Source organism: Phasianus colchicus, chromosome 2 (genome assembly GCF_987193195.1).
Source record: "Phasianus colchicus chromosome 2, bPhaCol1.hap1.1, whole genome shotgun sequence".
NCBI lineage: Eukaryota > Metazoa > Chordata > Aves > Galliformes > Phasianidae > Phasianus > Phasianus colchicus.
The window spans coordinates 86765964-86778952 of NC_143437.1; the positions used below are offsets into that span (position 1 = coordinate 86765964).

Below are 12989 nucleotides of genomic sequence, written 5' to 3' on the forward strand. Positions count from 1 at the left end.
CAGAAACATCTGTTTCTAATTATTACATTTACTGCTTGTAGATCATGGCTAACTTTTCCTTCTTTTTTGTAAGGTGCAACTAGATCGAGTAGAATGGGGTTCCGATTTGCCAAGTGTTGAAAGCCATTTAGAAAATCACAAAAATGTCCACAAAGCTATTGAAGAGTTTGAATCCAGCCTTAAAGAAGCGAAAATCAGTGAAGTATGGCACCATATTCCTCATTTCCTCAGTTACTTGCTTGCTGAGTGATTCATAACATAATGTTGAATTATAGGGTTGTGCTTGGGTTTTATTTATTTTTCCTCCTGATCTCTAGATGACATATCATGAAATCTGGAGATCCAGTGGTTGAGAATGACTTATCATGTCTAACTTTTTCCCTGTCTTTTGACCTCGTATACCAAATACAGATCCAAATGACTGCCCCTCTGAAACTCAGTTATGCGGAAAAATTGCACAAACTGGAAAGTCAGTATTCAAAACTCTTGGTAAGTTTGTCATACATCTTTGATGTTCAGCTTTTCACTGTGCATATCATCTGTGAAAAGAGCTGAGTTTTAAATTCTGATTTTTTTTTTCTTTTTAATAAAGAACACATCAAGAAATCAGGAAAGGCATCTAGATACTCTCCACGATTTTGTGTCTCGTGCTACTAGAGAGCTGATATGGCTGAATGAAAAAGAAGAGGAGGAGGTTGCATATGATTGGAGTGAAAGAAATCCCAATATAACAAGAAAAAAGGAATACCATGCAGTATGTATTGCCAACATAATACAGAGGGAAAAGTTAAGTCATCTTTAACAATTAAACAAGTTTCTAAAGTTTTGTTTTGCTTTTTTTTTTGTCTGAAAAAAGGAATTAATGAGAGAACTTGATCAAAAAGAAGAAGTTATTAAGTCAGTACAAGAAATAGCTGAACAGTTGCTTCTTGAAAATCACCCAGCTAGACTAACCATTGAGGTAAGTTAGTTTAAAGAAGCACACAAAAAAGAAAACAATTTTGTGATTTAGTATAGATTTTGTGATTTAATAGATTGTAGTGGGAAAGAAGGGAAGCACTTACAGGATATTAAGCAACCAGATCCCAATAATGAGGCCTTTATTTCTTGTTCAGTGTCTCTACTGTATTCCCATCTTCCGGTTTCCAAAAATTGTAAGCATTTCTGTAAGGTGATGGTTATATTTTACATTACTTAGATCAAGTTCCACTGAATTCTAAAATTCAGACTTCAGAAATTGATCTGTACAGACATTTCTCCTGCTGGGCATGTGTGCAGCTTCCACAGTCATTGATACAAATTGCCATGGCAGGCTGAGGGCACAGAACAGTCCTTACATGATTTCCATTCTGTTGGACTGAAAGGAGTTTCAGCGGGGCATTTCTAGTTACTTATTGTACACATTGCTTTCTATTATGGTTTAAAGGTGGTTTCATAAATTCTGTCAGTTAAGTTATGAGATTTATTTGGATATTAAAAAATCTGACCAGATGATTTGAATTACCACAGATTTGAATCAAACTCTAGGTAAGCTGTTCACAGAAAAATTATTGTAGCTGTAGGCTCATAACAAGTTTCCAAGGAAGAATTTTGAATGTTTTCCTTATAGATTTCCAAGAAAACAATACAGACTGTGGGTAGTAAAAATAGAAACAAAACAAACAAACAAACAAAAATCAAAGCAGCTTTATTATAAATAATGAAAAAACAGAGAGGATGGATTTTTATAGTTCTTCAGCTCAGTGAATTCACATACTTACTGCTGTGTACATTGGAAATAGATGAAGAAAATTCCTTCTCACTGCCTTTACCTAGAATAATAAGCACTTTTTTATTTAACATTTGTATTCACATTCCTTGAAAGTATATGCTATTATTAATGAGCACTTATCAGTAAAATACACTTACTATGTGAATAAATCAAAGATGCGTATTATGAAACAAGTCTATCACAGTGTTGATACAAAGTCTATTTTACAGTGAAGTTGTCCTGAGGAGTGCTAGAAGCCCCGTTCCTGAAGACTTTCAAGGCAAGGCTGGATCAGGCCCTGGGCAGTCTGATCTAGCTGTGGATGTCCCTGTTCATTGCAGGGGAGTTGGACTAGATGACTTTTAAAGGTCCCTTCCAACTCTAAGGACTCTATGATTTCATATACAGTGTGTAATGTTGCAATAATGCTATACTGGGACATTAAAAGAGTCCTTAAGTTGATGTCTTCAGTGCAGAAGAATATATGCATTAATGGATCAGTTTGAGATTCATTGAAGCCAATGGAAAATCTTTGAATTCCCTGAGGATCGTACCCAATCCCGACTTTCGGCTGCTGTTGTTAAGTCAAGAGTTCCCTCTGCTGGTGAATGTTAGAGCAGTGCCTTGCTGGTGACCACCCTGTAGGGTGGCATCATTCAAATAGGGCTGCACAAAATTATATATTGCAGCTGATCTTCATTTATTATTTTTTGTGTACTCAGACTAGAGGAACATCAGGAAATGTAGGGCTTTATTTGGCTAAGTCCTGAATGTGCCCCAGGGTGGCCCTACCCTCTTGGAACTAGTTTTCTGATGTTTCACTATAGAGTAAAGACAGGTGTTTTTTGTTTCCTCACTTCTAATAGGAGTTTTCCTCATTGCAGCTTATTATTCTTGAGTAATGACAGTTAGATGCCTATGTTTGCAATATTATCTTTATGTTTTCTAAATTCTGTTGATATATATATATATATATGTTCTAATTTTCATTTCCTTATGTAAAATCTCTCTGTCTCCCTTAAAGGCCTACAGAGCTGCAATGCAGACACAGTGGAGCTGGATTCTTCAGCTCTGTCACTGTGTTGAACAACATTTGAGAGAAAATGCTGCATATTTTGAGGTAAAGAGGTCAATAGAAATGTGAAATCTTTTAAGTTGTGACCACAGTCAAAAAGTTCCATTTTTACTGAAGATGCTACATGTTCTCTCACAGTAGCTATAGTATGGAAATTGATCATGTACAATTGTGAGATGATGAACCATATCTCCACAGTGTTACTACTTCTTCATTTTAATTATAGCACTTCACAACAGATGTAAGTCTGTCTAATGTTTTTTCATAGTTCCATAACTGCTAGTAGAGAACCTGAGAATGAAGCCATGCTCTGCTTGTGTCAGAACTACGGTCAATAAAGCTTTTGTGGATGGATGTAGAATAGAGGGTTGTTAACGATGGCCAAGGTAGAACGTATCCCAAATTGTTCTTCCAGGAGTACATGAACAGAAGTGGAACGTACAGTAAATAAAAATTGCTAGATTGCTGGAAAATAACCCAGCTGTTTTTCACATCCTAGTTTTTCAGTGATGCCAAAGAAGCCATGGAGTATTTAAAGAATTTGAAAGATGCCATATACCGAAAATACAGTTGTGATAGATCAAGCAGCCTTCATAGGCTGGAAGACCTTGTCCAGGAGTCTATGGTGAGAACTCAATGATCTTGTTAATGTGAGCTACAATTAAACAAGATACATGTAGATTATAGTTGGATTTTTAAAAAAAAAAAAATCCTTGCTGTAAAATTTTTACTTTAAAGGCAGGGAATAAGAAAATGAGATTTATGGTTTAGAATTTAAGTAATTTTATCTGTCCATGTCTAACGGTTGTTTTTCTTACCCTTAAATACAGTTTTGTCTTTACTGTTTCAGATGTTGTAGTAAACCAATGACTTCAGAAAGATACTTTGTTCTTGTAAAAGGGTTACATTTTAGAAACAGTAAAAGAAGTCAGAAAAAGAAAAGCTTAACAGGATCACTGTATTCTGGCCACTTCTTATTACGTGTTCTTTTCTTAACTGTTTTAGGAAGAAAAGGAGCAACTCCTACAGTATAAGAGCACAGTAGCAGGCCTTGTGGGGAGAGCAAAGGCAATAATTCAGCTGAAGCCAAGGAACCCTGACTGTATACTGAAAACATCCATCCCAATTAAAGCCATCTGTGACTACAGACAAATTGAGGTTAGAACTTGAATTTCCTCAAATCAATTACAGATGTGAAAATTCAGCTAAAGTTTCATTAATTACCATGTTCCTGGAGAACACTGGGCATCTTCCACCCTAGTAAACAAGAGCAAATCCTTGTGTTGAGCTTTGTTTTGGTTATTCTGTTGCTTATTTAGTGACACCATTTACAAAAGACCTTTGTAAAACTATTTTGTAATGCTTAGATCATTGAATTACTATGCTTTTCTTTTAATTCTAGATAACTATTTACAAGGATGATGAGTGTATATTAGCAAACAACTCCCATCGTGCTAAATGGAAAGTCATTAGCCCAAGTGGTAATGAGGCCATGGTTCCATCTGTATGCTTTACAGTTCCTCCACCAAACAAGGAAGCAATAGATACAGCCAACAGGTAGAGACAAAGTAAAACCTGCTTTAAAATGTATAATACGAATATTTTTGTTTGTTTATGTAGAGAAACAACAGTCCTTTGGATTAGAGCCAAGGAAACAGTTCTTTAAATCTTTTTTCAATATGAAACTTGGGTTAAACTGCCTTATTTTTTTTTTCTCTTTTCCTATGTTACTCCAATATAAAACATGTTTTCTCACCTTAAATTGGTCTTTTTTATGCTTCAGGATTGAACAGCAGTTTCAGAATGTTTTGGCCCTTTGGCATGAGTCACATGTAAACATGAAGAGTGTGGTTTCCTGGCATTACCTAACAAATGAAATTGAAGCAGTTAGAGCTGGCAATGTTGCCTCGGTATGTATTATGTCTGCCAAGGGACTTTTAGACATTTACCAGGATATAGGCTACACTTCCTGGAAATATTGTATGATGAATTTGCATGTATCTTCTGGAAATGGCTGACAATGCACCACTGTGCAACGTTCTGCCTTGATCTGAGCAGCCTGAATAGAGATTACATGAGGAAGGAGTAGAGAGATTGTGTCATGAAAATTACCTGTAGACTTACTATACTAATCTCTCTAGTTTCTTACTGTCATTAGAGGGACGGGATCCCTTGAAAGTAATCAAACAGTGATTAAATCTGAATTTTGTTTTGTTTTCTACCTTTCTGCATTTATGTTGAAGGTATCTGGGAGCTGATCTTCCCTAGTGAAACCTCCCATTAATTCATTATGTCACAATTTCTTACTGCGAACGTTGCATTTAGCCTTTCAAGCTGAAGGCAGTTGAATACTAATTCCTCTCTAATGATTTATTTTATCCTTATACGTGTCTGTAATTTGAAATTCTAAATTGATAAATAGGATTAATTTGTCAGATATACAGATCAAAATACTGTCCTGTCTAGCTAAAGCAATGTGTGAGATCACCAAATTATATGCTGTTGAATATACAGCATGAGTAATATAGCGGTTTGTTATACAGCATTGGTGTATATCTGTTTTCAAACTGTTGCAATAATATTTGTAATACCCAAAATGACTTTTTAAATCCAGTCTTCCCACCAATGCTGTTGGGAAAAAGGAACCTGAAATAATAGCAAATGTGATTCCTCTGACTCTTGCTGGCTGCCAGTTTGTTGCTATGTGACATAGATGGAGAGACTGTGTCTGATGTAAGATTGGCTTAACAGCCAATCACTGGCTTTAAATACAGAAAAGAATTCTATTTTGCATGTAATCTACCAAATGTTCATCTGGTACCTGTCAAGTGGACCCCAGCCCAGGAACAACAAGCTTTCAGGACCACCATTTTTTAACTTCTATTGTCTTAATAATTGGTCATTAATTCTTTTTGATATGAAGTGTTGCAGACAACTGCACGAGTAAGGCATCATTGCTGACCATCCCTTGGGTTTATGATCTGTTACAGATAAAAACAATGCTGCCAGGTGAACATCAACAGGTTCTGAGCAATTTGCAGTCCCGCTTTGATGATTTTGTGGAAGATAGCCAGGAGTCCAAAATCTTTACAAGCTCTGATACTGCACAACTGGAAAGGGAAGTTAGTATTTGCAAGCAATACTATCAAGAGCTTCTGAAGTCTGCAGAAAGAGGTAAGATGCCTTTACATATGAGATTGCAGTTCTTCATAAATTTAAGCTCTAGTGAATTACTATTGTTGACATTGATCATGTTTTGTGTTTTTTTTTTGAATGGATAAAGAACCACTGTTTTAACATTGTGTATAACTGCATTGTATAAAAGATCTAAGTTTTTGTTAACTTTGTATATATTTATTTACATAAAAATATTCAAGTGTTAACATATGTGGTACAAAAAATGTAGTCCCAAGATTTTTTTCTGTGCACTCCAGAAGACTGTTCAGTCAGGTTTTCCTGGCTGTTTCTGGATGTTTGAATGCAGACTCACAATTTGGTTAAGTTCATAACAGAATTAGATCATTTTTCATGTGAGAAAAGTTTTCTAGTTATTCATTTAGCTCCACAGAATGCCCAAAGTTACTGCTCTCTTAACTGTTCTAAAATACAACAAGCACAGAAAGCTTAAAATGTTTATTCTGATTTATTGTCAAGTATCTGATGAATTACAGGAAGCTTTAATTTAAAACTGATTGATGCATTTAGCATAGTTCACTATACTTAAGGAATGACTTGCTGTCCTGTCCCTCTGAAAAGTAGATTCAAAAAATATTTCTTGAGATTTCCTGTAGCATCACACCTGATGTGTCTGACTAAAAGAATCAGGCACTGAATTTATTAGCACTGTCTGTGTAGGGGAAGAATGATAAGGGAAGGGATGTATGCTAATTTCTGAAGTGTGAGGAGGTGATCTAATGCTAGCTAAAATTTTGAAGCACCTAAAATGTTTTATAGCCAGAATTCTTATGAAAATTGGTGGCCTTTCAGTTGTTCATAAAAAGGCCTGCAGAATGATGGCTCTTTAAAGATTTTCATGAGAAGACATGGAGAAAATAACAAGGTGACTTTGTTTGCTAAAATTTGCCTTGTTTCTTTCAACAGAGGAGCATGAAGAATCTATTTACAATCTGTACATCTCCGAAGTCAGAAATATCAGACTTCGGCTGGAGACTTGTGAGGAACGGTTAATCCGACAGATCCGAACCCCAATGGAAAGAGATGATCTACATGAAAGTGTCTTTAGGATTTCAGAGCAAGAGGTGAGACTTCAAGAAAATTTGTATTAAATAATAAGGGTTATCTAGGAAGTAGAGTATATCAGATTGATATAAAATAAAAACCCTGTCATCACCTTTCATTTTACAGAAGCTGAAGAAGGAGCTGGATCGACTGAAGGATGACTTGGGAGTCATCACAGATAAATGCGAAGAATTTTTCAGTCAGGCTGCTGGTTCACCTTCAGTTCCCACTCTGCGCTCTGAACTCAGCGTTGTTATTCAGAATATGAACCAAGTTTACTCCATGTCTTCCATTTACATAGATAAGTAAGTGGCTGGTCATTTCCCATCACACACACTTTAGTTTGCAGTTTTCTCTTCAAAACAAAGATATCAGTAGGAATAACGCTGATCAAGGAAAAGGGAGTTAACGTGACTTTAACATTGTGTAAGAGTACTCTGTTGCATGAAATGACTGACAAACACAGGCATGCTGACTGTTATTATTTGTTACTGTTTTTCAGATTAAAAACTGTAAATTTGGTGCTGAAGAATACTCAAGGTGCAGAATCATTAGTAAAACTCTATGAAACTAAGTTATGTGAAGAAGAGGCAGTAACTGCTGACAAAACCAATATTGAAAATCTTATGGGAACATTAAAGGTAAGAGTTGGTGCCTTTTCCTGGGCAAAGCAAACAATGATAAGGAAATAATCCATCTCATAACACTCATTCTGATTAAGCATAAAATACATAAAAATACATAGTTTATCAAAAGGTGGCTTGTGTATTTGGAGGAAAGTGTGTATTAGCACTGATAACTCATAAAAACCTCTTGAGAGCATTAGGAATTAGATGGTTGTAAGTGCATGCTTGTAATTTGGTAATGACTTGCAGTGACTGAACTTCCAAGAGGGCCAGTTATTATTACTGCAGTAAGACTCTTTCTGTCTCTGCAAAAGTAATGTGTGTTTAAGGTAACATAAATAAATAATATGAATGCGGTCTCAACAACTTTCTTGCTACTGCTAAGGTGTGGTAGTTGGGGTTTCCTATGAGATTTAGCATTTATCTTTGAGAAGGGCTAAGACTGAAAGTCGGAATTGTTCATATGTTGCATATGGCTCATTTTAATATTGCAATTGATAAGTAACAGTGAGTAATGCTTTTTTGTTGTTGTTAGAGTGACTGGCATCTACCTTTTTTATTTTTTTGAAAGCAGTAATTTATCAGATAAGTATGTTAATTTACTAGTTGTGTTTGATTCTTTTGTTACTTGGAACTATTTTGCAGTTCATAGCTAATTAGTTGCTTCAGACCCATTCCAGTGCCATTACAGTGTCTGAGCAACCAGGTGTGTTTGCTCATTCATAGCATTGTAATTTAGGAATAACTTACTATTTCTCATTTACTATGTTTTAGCAATGGAGATCTGAAGTAGATGAGAAAAGAGAAGTATTCCATGCCTTAGAGGATGAGCTGCAGAAGGCAAAGATGATCAGCGATCAGATGTTTAAAATGCACAAGGAACGTGATCTTGACTTTGACTGGCATAAAGAAAAAGTTGATCAGTTAGCTGAGAGGTGGCAAAATATTCATTCTCAAATTGAAAATAGGTTAGTATAACTTTCTGTTCAAATCTGATAATGTTTTCTGCTGCATTTACTGCTTTTTGATGAAAAATAGTAAAAAAAAAAAAAAAAAAAAAAAAAAAGAATGTTAATATAGGCTAGCTTAGTTTTCAGCAGTACTTCTAAAACTTGCTAAGATCAAGGATTCTTATCTTTTCTGTGCTGTTGATGTTACTGTCCATCTTTTCCATGGGAAATACCTCTGCCTATTTAGCACCAAAAGACTAACAGAATATTGAAACTTAGTTTCTTTCAACTTACTGAGATGCAGTAGAAAGAAATTGTCTTTTTTCTTTCCAAAAGAAGCCTACAGAAATGGCTTGCTATCCTATCAAAATGCCATCTGTTTGTCCGTGTAATTAATTCTGACAGGCAAAAGTCACGAGCTGATTCATCAGTTATGATTGGGTTGATGTTTATTTACTTTTAATGACTCAAGTGCTAAGTCTGGAAGCCCTTAGCTTCCATTGACTTCTGTGATGATTTTGTCATAATAACTACCAAATTAAAAATTTTTGGCAGCGTGCCCATATTTTTCTTTTGGCGTGCAATTGATTTCATGCAATCTCCATATCCAAATGCAATGTTGCTCTAAATGAAGTTAATCAGTATTATTGCCACGATGATATTGGAGAGTAGTGCTCAGATGCACATACCCTCACAGATTGACAGATACTGCAGGACACACCTTTTAGTAATTCTGAGTAGGTGTCCATATGTGACATTTCTAGAAATGCTTTTCCCTTCAATCTCTATATTTTTGCCTCCTTTGTGGTATCAAGAAGTTAAAGAAGGCTTTAATACACAGCCTGAATTGATTTCTATTAAAATCTACTTTAATTTGTCGTTATAAATAACTCGAGTGGGAGCATCAAATATGGTGCTGCTTACTTAAAACTTCACACAACAACCTTTCACACTTTTGTCCTCCTTTTCTAAGGGGTGAATATCTAGTCAGGTATAATACTGAGGTTATTAATTTGCAGATTCCTAACTTGCTTGGCTCCATTTAGCATTGCTAGAAATTCAAAGACAGATGGGGAAAAAGTGACTGATTTAAAGACAAGTGGAAGAGAATGGCTGGCTTTAAATCAACTCAGATTTTTCATCATCTGATATTATGACAGAATTGAAATGATAAAACATTAGCTTCACAAGATACTAAAGTTTCCATATTTCCTCATAAGGCAATCATAAAACAAATCCTCTCCTTGCAGGGCTGTGTTCTGAATAGTACATGCTGAATAATTGCTGTTAATACTTAGAAATACTTATTTCTGATGTAAATAGGACAGATTGTGGTGGTTGCAGCATCTAGCTGTAAACAAACTGCTTTCTGCAAATGTTCACTCTTCTGCTTGCTAACAGCTTGACACTGATGATCACTAAATGGAAATTATATACGAATCTTGGCTGATCCTTCCTTACTTTCATAATTATTAGCATAAAACTGAATGTGAAGCCTGAGCAATGTTGTAGCCTTGCTCTTTTTTTTTTTTTTACTCTATTTTTGACAAGTTGAGAACAACATTACTGCAATTAGAGGTACTCAAAATCATCCTATAAAAAGTTTTGAAGCATGTTTATCCAAAAACATGCAGTATTTTGGATAAGTCCTATTTATACAAAATTTGAAGAACCATGAATGTAGAGTGTCAGTAATTCTCATTAGAATGGAAACTGTTTTCAAGAAATACAGAGTAGTTTTCGTCAGATGAAAAATGTAATTTATAAAGGGACTTAGCCAAGAGGACTGTGTGCTTTAGTGCCTGAGGATGCCTGAAGTCCTTAGTTTTATAACTGCTGCTGTTTTGTGGGAGGCAGAGTATAGTGAACTGCTACTGAACTCCAGCACAGCTTTTTGTTATTTTTATTCAGGTACTCTCACTTAGAATTAATTACTGTTGCAAAGCCCTCCATCTGACAGCATGCTTAGGGATTCCTGTGCTCACAGCATTTCAAGCAATTTAGCTCACTAATGAAATATATATGCCATTGATTTTTTTTTTTTTTTCTGTAGTGGGATTTCTCTTGGGTGTCACTTAAGACAAATGAAAAGCTTCATCAAGCTCTTAACATTTGAGAAGTTAATTCACTGTTGAGTTAGTGTTATTTTAGTATGCTTATAGCAGAGCTAAGTATGTTTATAAGCAGAGCAGAGCTATAGCCTTTAAAGTTATTTTTGGCTTACTGTTGTACTTTTTATCTTTCACATTCATTTTCACTCCTTTGGCATTTTTGTAAAATAAAATCAGGTTACGTGACTTAGAAGGTATTAATAAATCTCTGAAGTACTACAAAGATACTTACAATTCATTGGACACTTGGATTCAGCAAGTGGAAGATACTCAGCGGAAGATTCAAGAAATCCGTCCTGAAAATAGCAAAGCATTGGCTAAACAGCTGAACCAACATAAGGTATGGAAGCGATCTCATTGTAGGAGTGCACAGCTGCAGTGACTGAACTCAAATATCAGTTGAACCCAATGGTATCAGGTTGTTGTTTTTTTTTAGATAATAAGCTTATCTCTCAGTGTTTATTGGTAATATTCCAAATTACCAGCTTCCATGTTCTCCTATTCACAGTGCAGCTAACATTATTAATATATCACTCACTATTTATTACTGTTCTATTTGTCAGACTAATTTTGGTCCTCTGATGTTCACTAAGAAGTAAATCTCGTAAAGTTAAACCTGCCTAAAATTCTTCACTTGTCACCCCTTTTTTTCAGACAGTTCTACTCCTTGTAATTATAGACATTGAAATATTTATGTATAATAATTTATCTATATAACAAAATATTTTCATATAACAAATTGTATGTATGAAGTGGTATAATCCTCCTTTATTTTGAAGTTTGCTCACAAGGTATTAAACTTGACAGGATTTTCTTCAATACTTTTGTTCTGTAAACCAAACAAGGCCAAGACATGGGCTTAAGCATGTAATTACTTTTACCCACATGAAATGTACATATTACATGATTTATTGATGTCAGATAAAGTAGCAATAATAATAACAATCATAAGCATCATTTTTTAAGATGAAGATGTGGATTTATATTTTACAGATGCTGGTTTCTGAGATTGAAATGAAACAAAGCAAAATAGATGAATGCCAGAAATATGCAGAACAGTACTCAGCTGCTGTGAAGGTAATGAATACTGATATACTTAGAATCCTCATTTACTGTCATTATTATATGGAATGCTGACCATTCTGTGTATTTTATGTTTTTATAGGACTATGAGTTGCAGACTATGACTTACAGAGCTATGGTTGATTCCCAACAAAAATCTCCAGTGAAACGACGAAGAATGCAAAGCTCATCAGACTTCATTATTCAAGAGGTAAATTGATTTCTTACAGGAAAATGTTCTTTTTAGTCTTTGGAAAACTTTTTTCCTTAAAATTGAGTGAATAGAATCATATTATATAAATTTATTAATGAGTGAATAGAGTAACCCAATCAAGATCTTTTAGTCTATAGATAAATGCTGTGATAAATATTCTATTGAGCATTATGCAGAATTTAGATAATTTTACTGCTGCTGTTGAATAAAAGTCTGCAGATTATTTAAAAAATCATCTGAGGAATGAGCTTCTGGAAAAATTGTTAATAATAATTACCTTTGGACTGAGTCTTGATCACAGTAAACAGGGGAAGCTTTTGTCCTTGCTATAATAAAATGTACTGATTCTGAGTTTCAACATGTCTGAGGCAATTCATCCCTCAGCCTCATGAATAAGAAATGTGAATCTGTCTCCCAGCTAGCTGTTAGAGAGAAATAGTGAATAGCACTACTTGTCCCCTCTTTTAACAAGTTCTCACAGAGAGGAAGAATCAAATAACTATTAAGTCAAAACATTATCATCTATTTTTTACTGCTTATGGATCTCCTTGTAGATCTCTGTAATTTATTTGTTTGGGTGTACCCTGTTGATTGCCTTCAACTGTACAGTGGAAACAAGGATTTTGGAATGGAAATCAGGGTTTTGGAATAAAAATCCATGACTTTCAAGCCAAAATCAAGATAGGTTCAAGGGGAGTTATTATTAACTCTTTGAAGGTCAGTTCTAGGCAGATGTCTTTTATGTGGCATTCAGTGTGTTTTCCTCTCTCTTCTTGCCTTCCCCATTTGCTTCTCTGCAGTTCATGGATTTACGAACTCGTTATACTGCCTTGGTGACTTTGATGACACAGTACATCAAGTTTGCAGGTGACTCTCTGAAAAGACTGGAAGAGGAAGAGGTAAGCCATCCCCTAAAAGCCAAGCAAGCAAAAAGAACAGCTAGGCAAATGAAGAGCAATATG

At 35.1% G+C, this 12989-nt stretch overlaps 1 protein-coding gene across 25 annotated transcripts in view; it reads left to right on the forward strand.

Annotated features, from left to right (window-relative positions):
• Positions 1–12989, forward strand: part of DST (dystonin) — a 297941-nt gene that overhangs the window by 159341 nt on the left and 125611 nt on the right. For all 25 annotated transcript variants that reach the window (XM_090136236.1, XM_090136226.1, XM_090136238.1 and 22 more), the window contains 18 exons: positions 74–202; positions 412–489; positions 593–754; positions 857–961; positions 2775–2870; positions 3325–3450; positions 3831–3983; positions 4228–4382; positions 4609–4735; positions 5816–5999; positions 6927–7084; positions 7191–7369; positions 7567–7705; positions 8465–8658; positions 10929–11091; positions 11745–11828; positions 11917–12024; positions 12828–12926. In XM_090136236.1, coding sequence (XP_089992362.1) covers positions 74–202; positions 412–489; positions 593–754; positions 857–961; positions 2775–2870; positions 3325–3450; positions 3831–3983; positions 4228–4382; positions 4609–4735; positions 5816–5999; positions 6927–7084; positions 7191–7369; positions 7567–7705; positions 8465–8658; positions 10929–11091; positions 11745–11828; positions 11917–12024; positions 12828–12926 — 2439 coding nt within the window. The remainder of the gene's footprint in view (positions 1–73; positions 203–411; positions 490–592; positions 755–856; positions 962–2774; positions 2871–3324; positions 3451–3830; positions 3984–4227; positions 4383–4608; positions 4736–5815; positions 6000–6926; positions 7085–7190; positions 7370–7566; positions 7706–8464; positions 8659–10928; positions 11092–11744; positions 11829–11916; positions 12025–12827; positions 12927–12989) is intronic.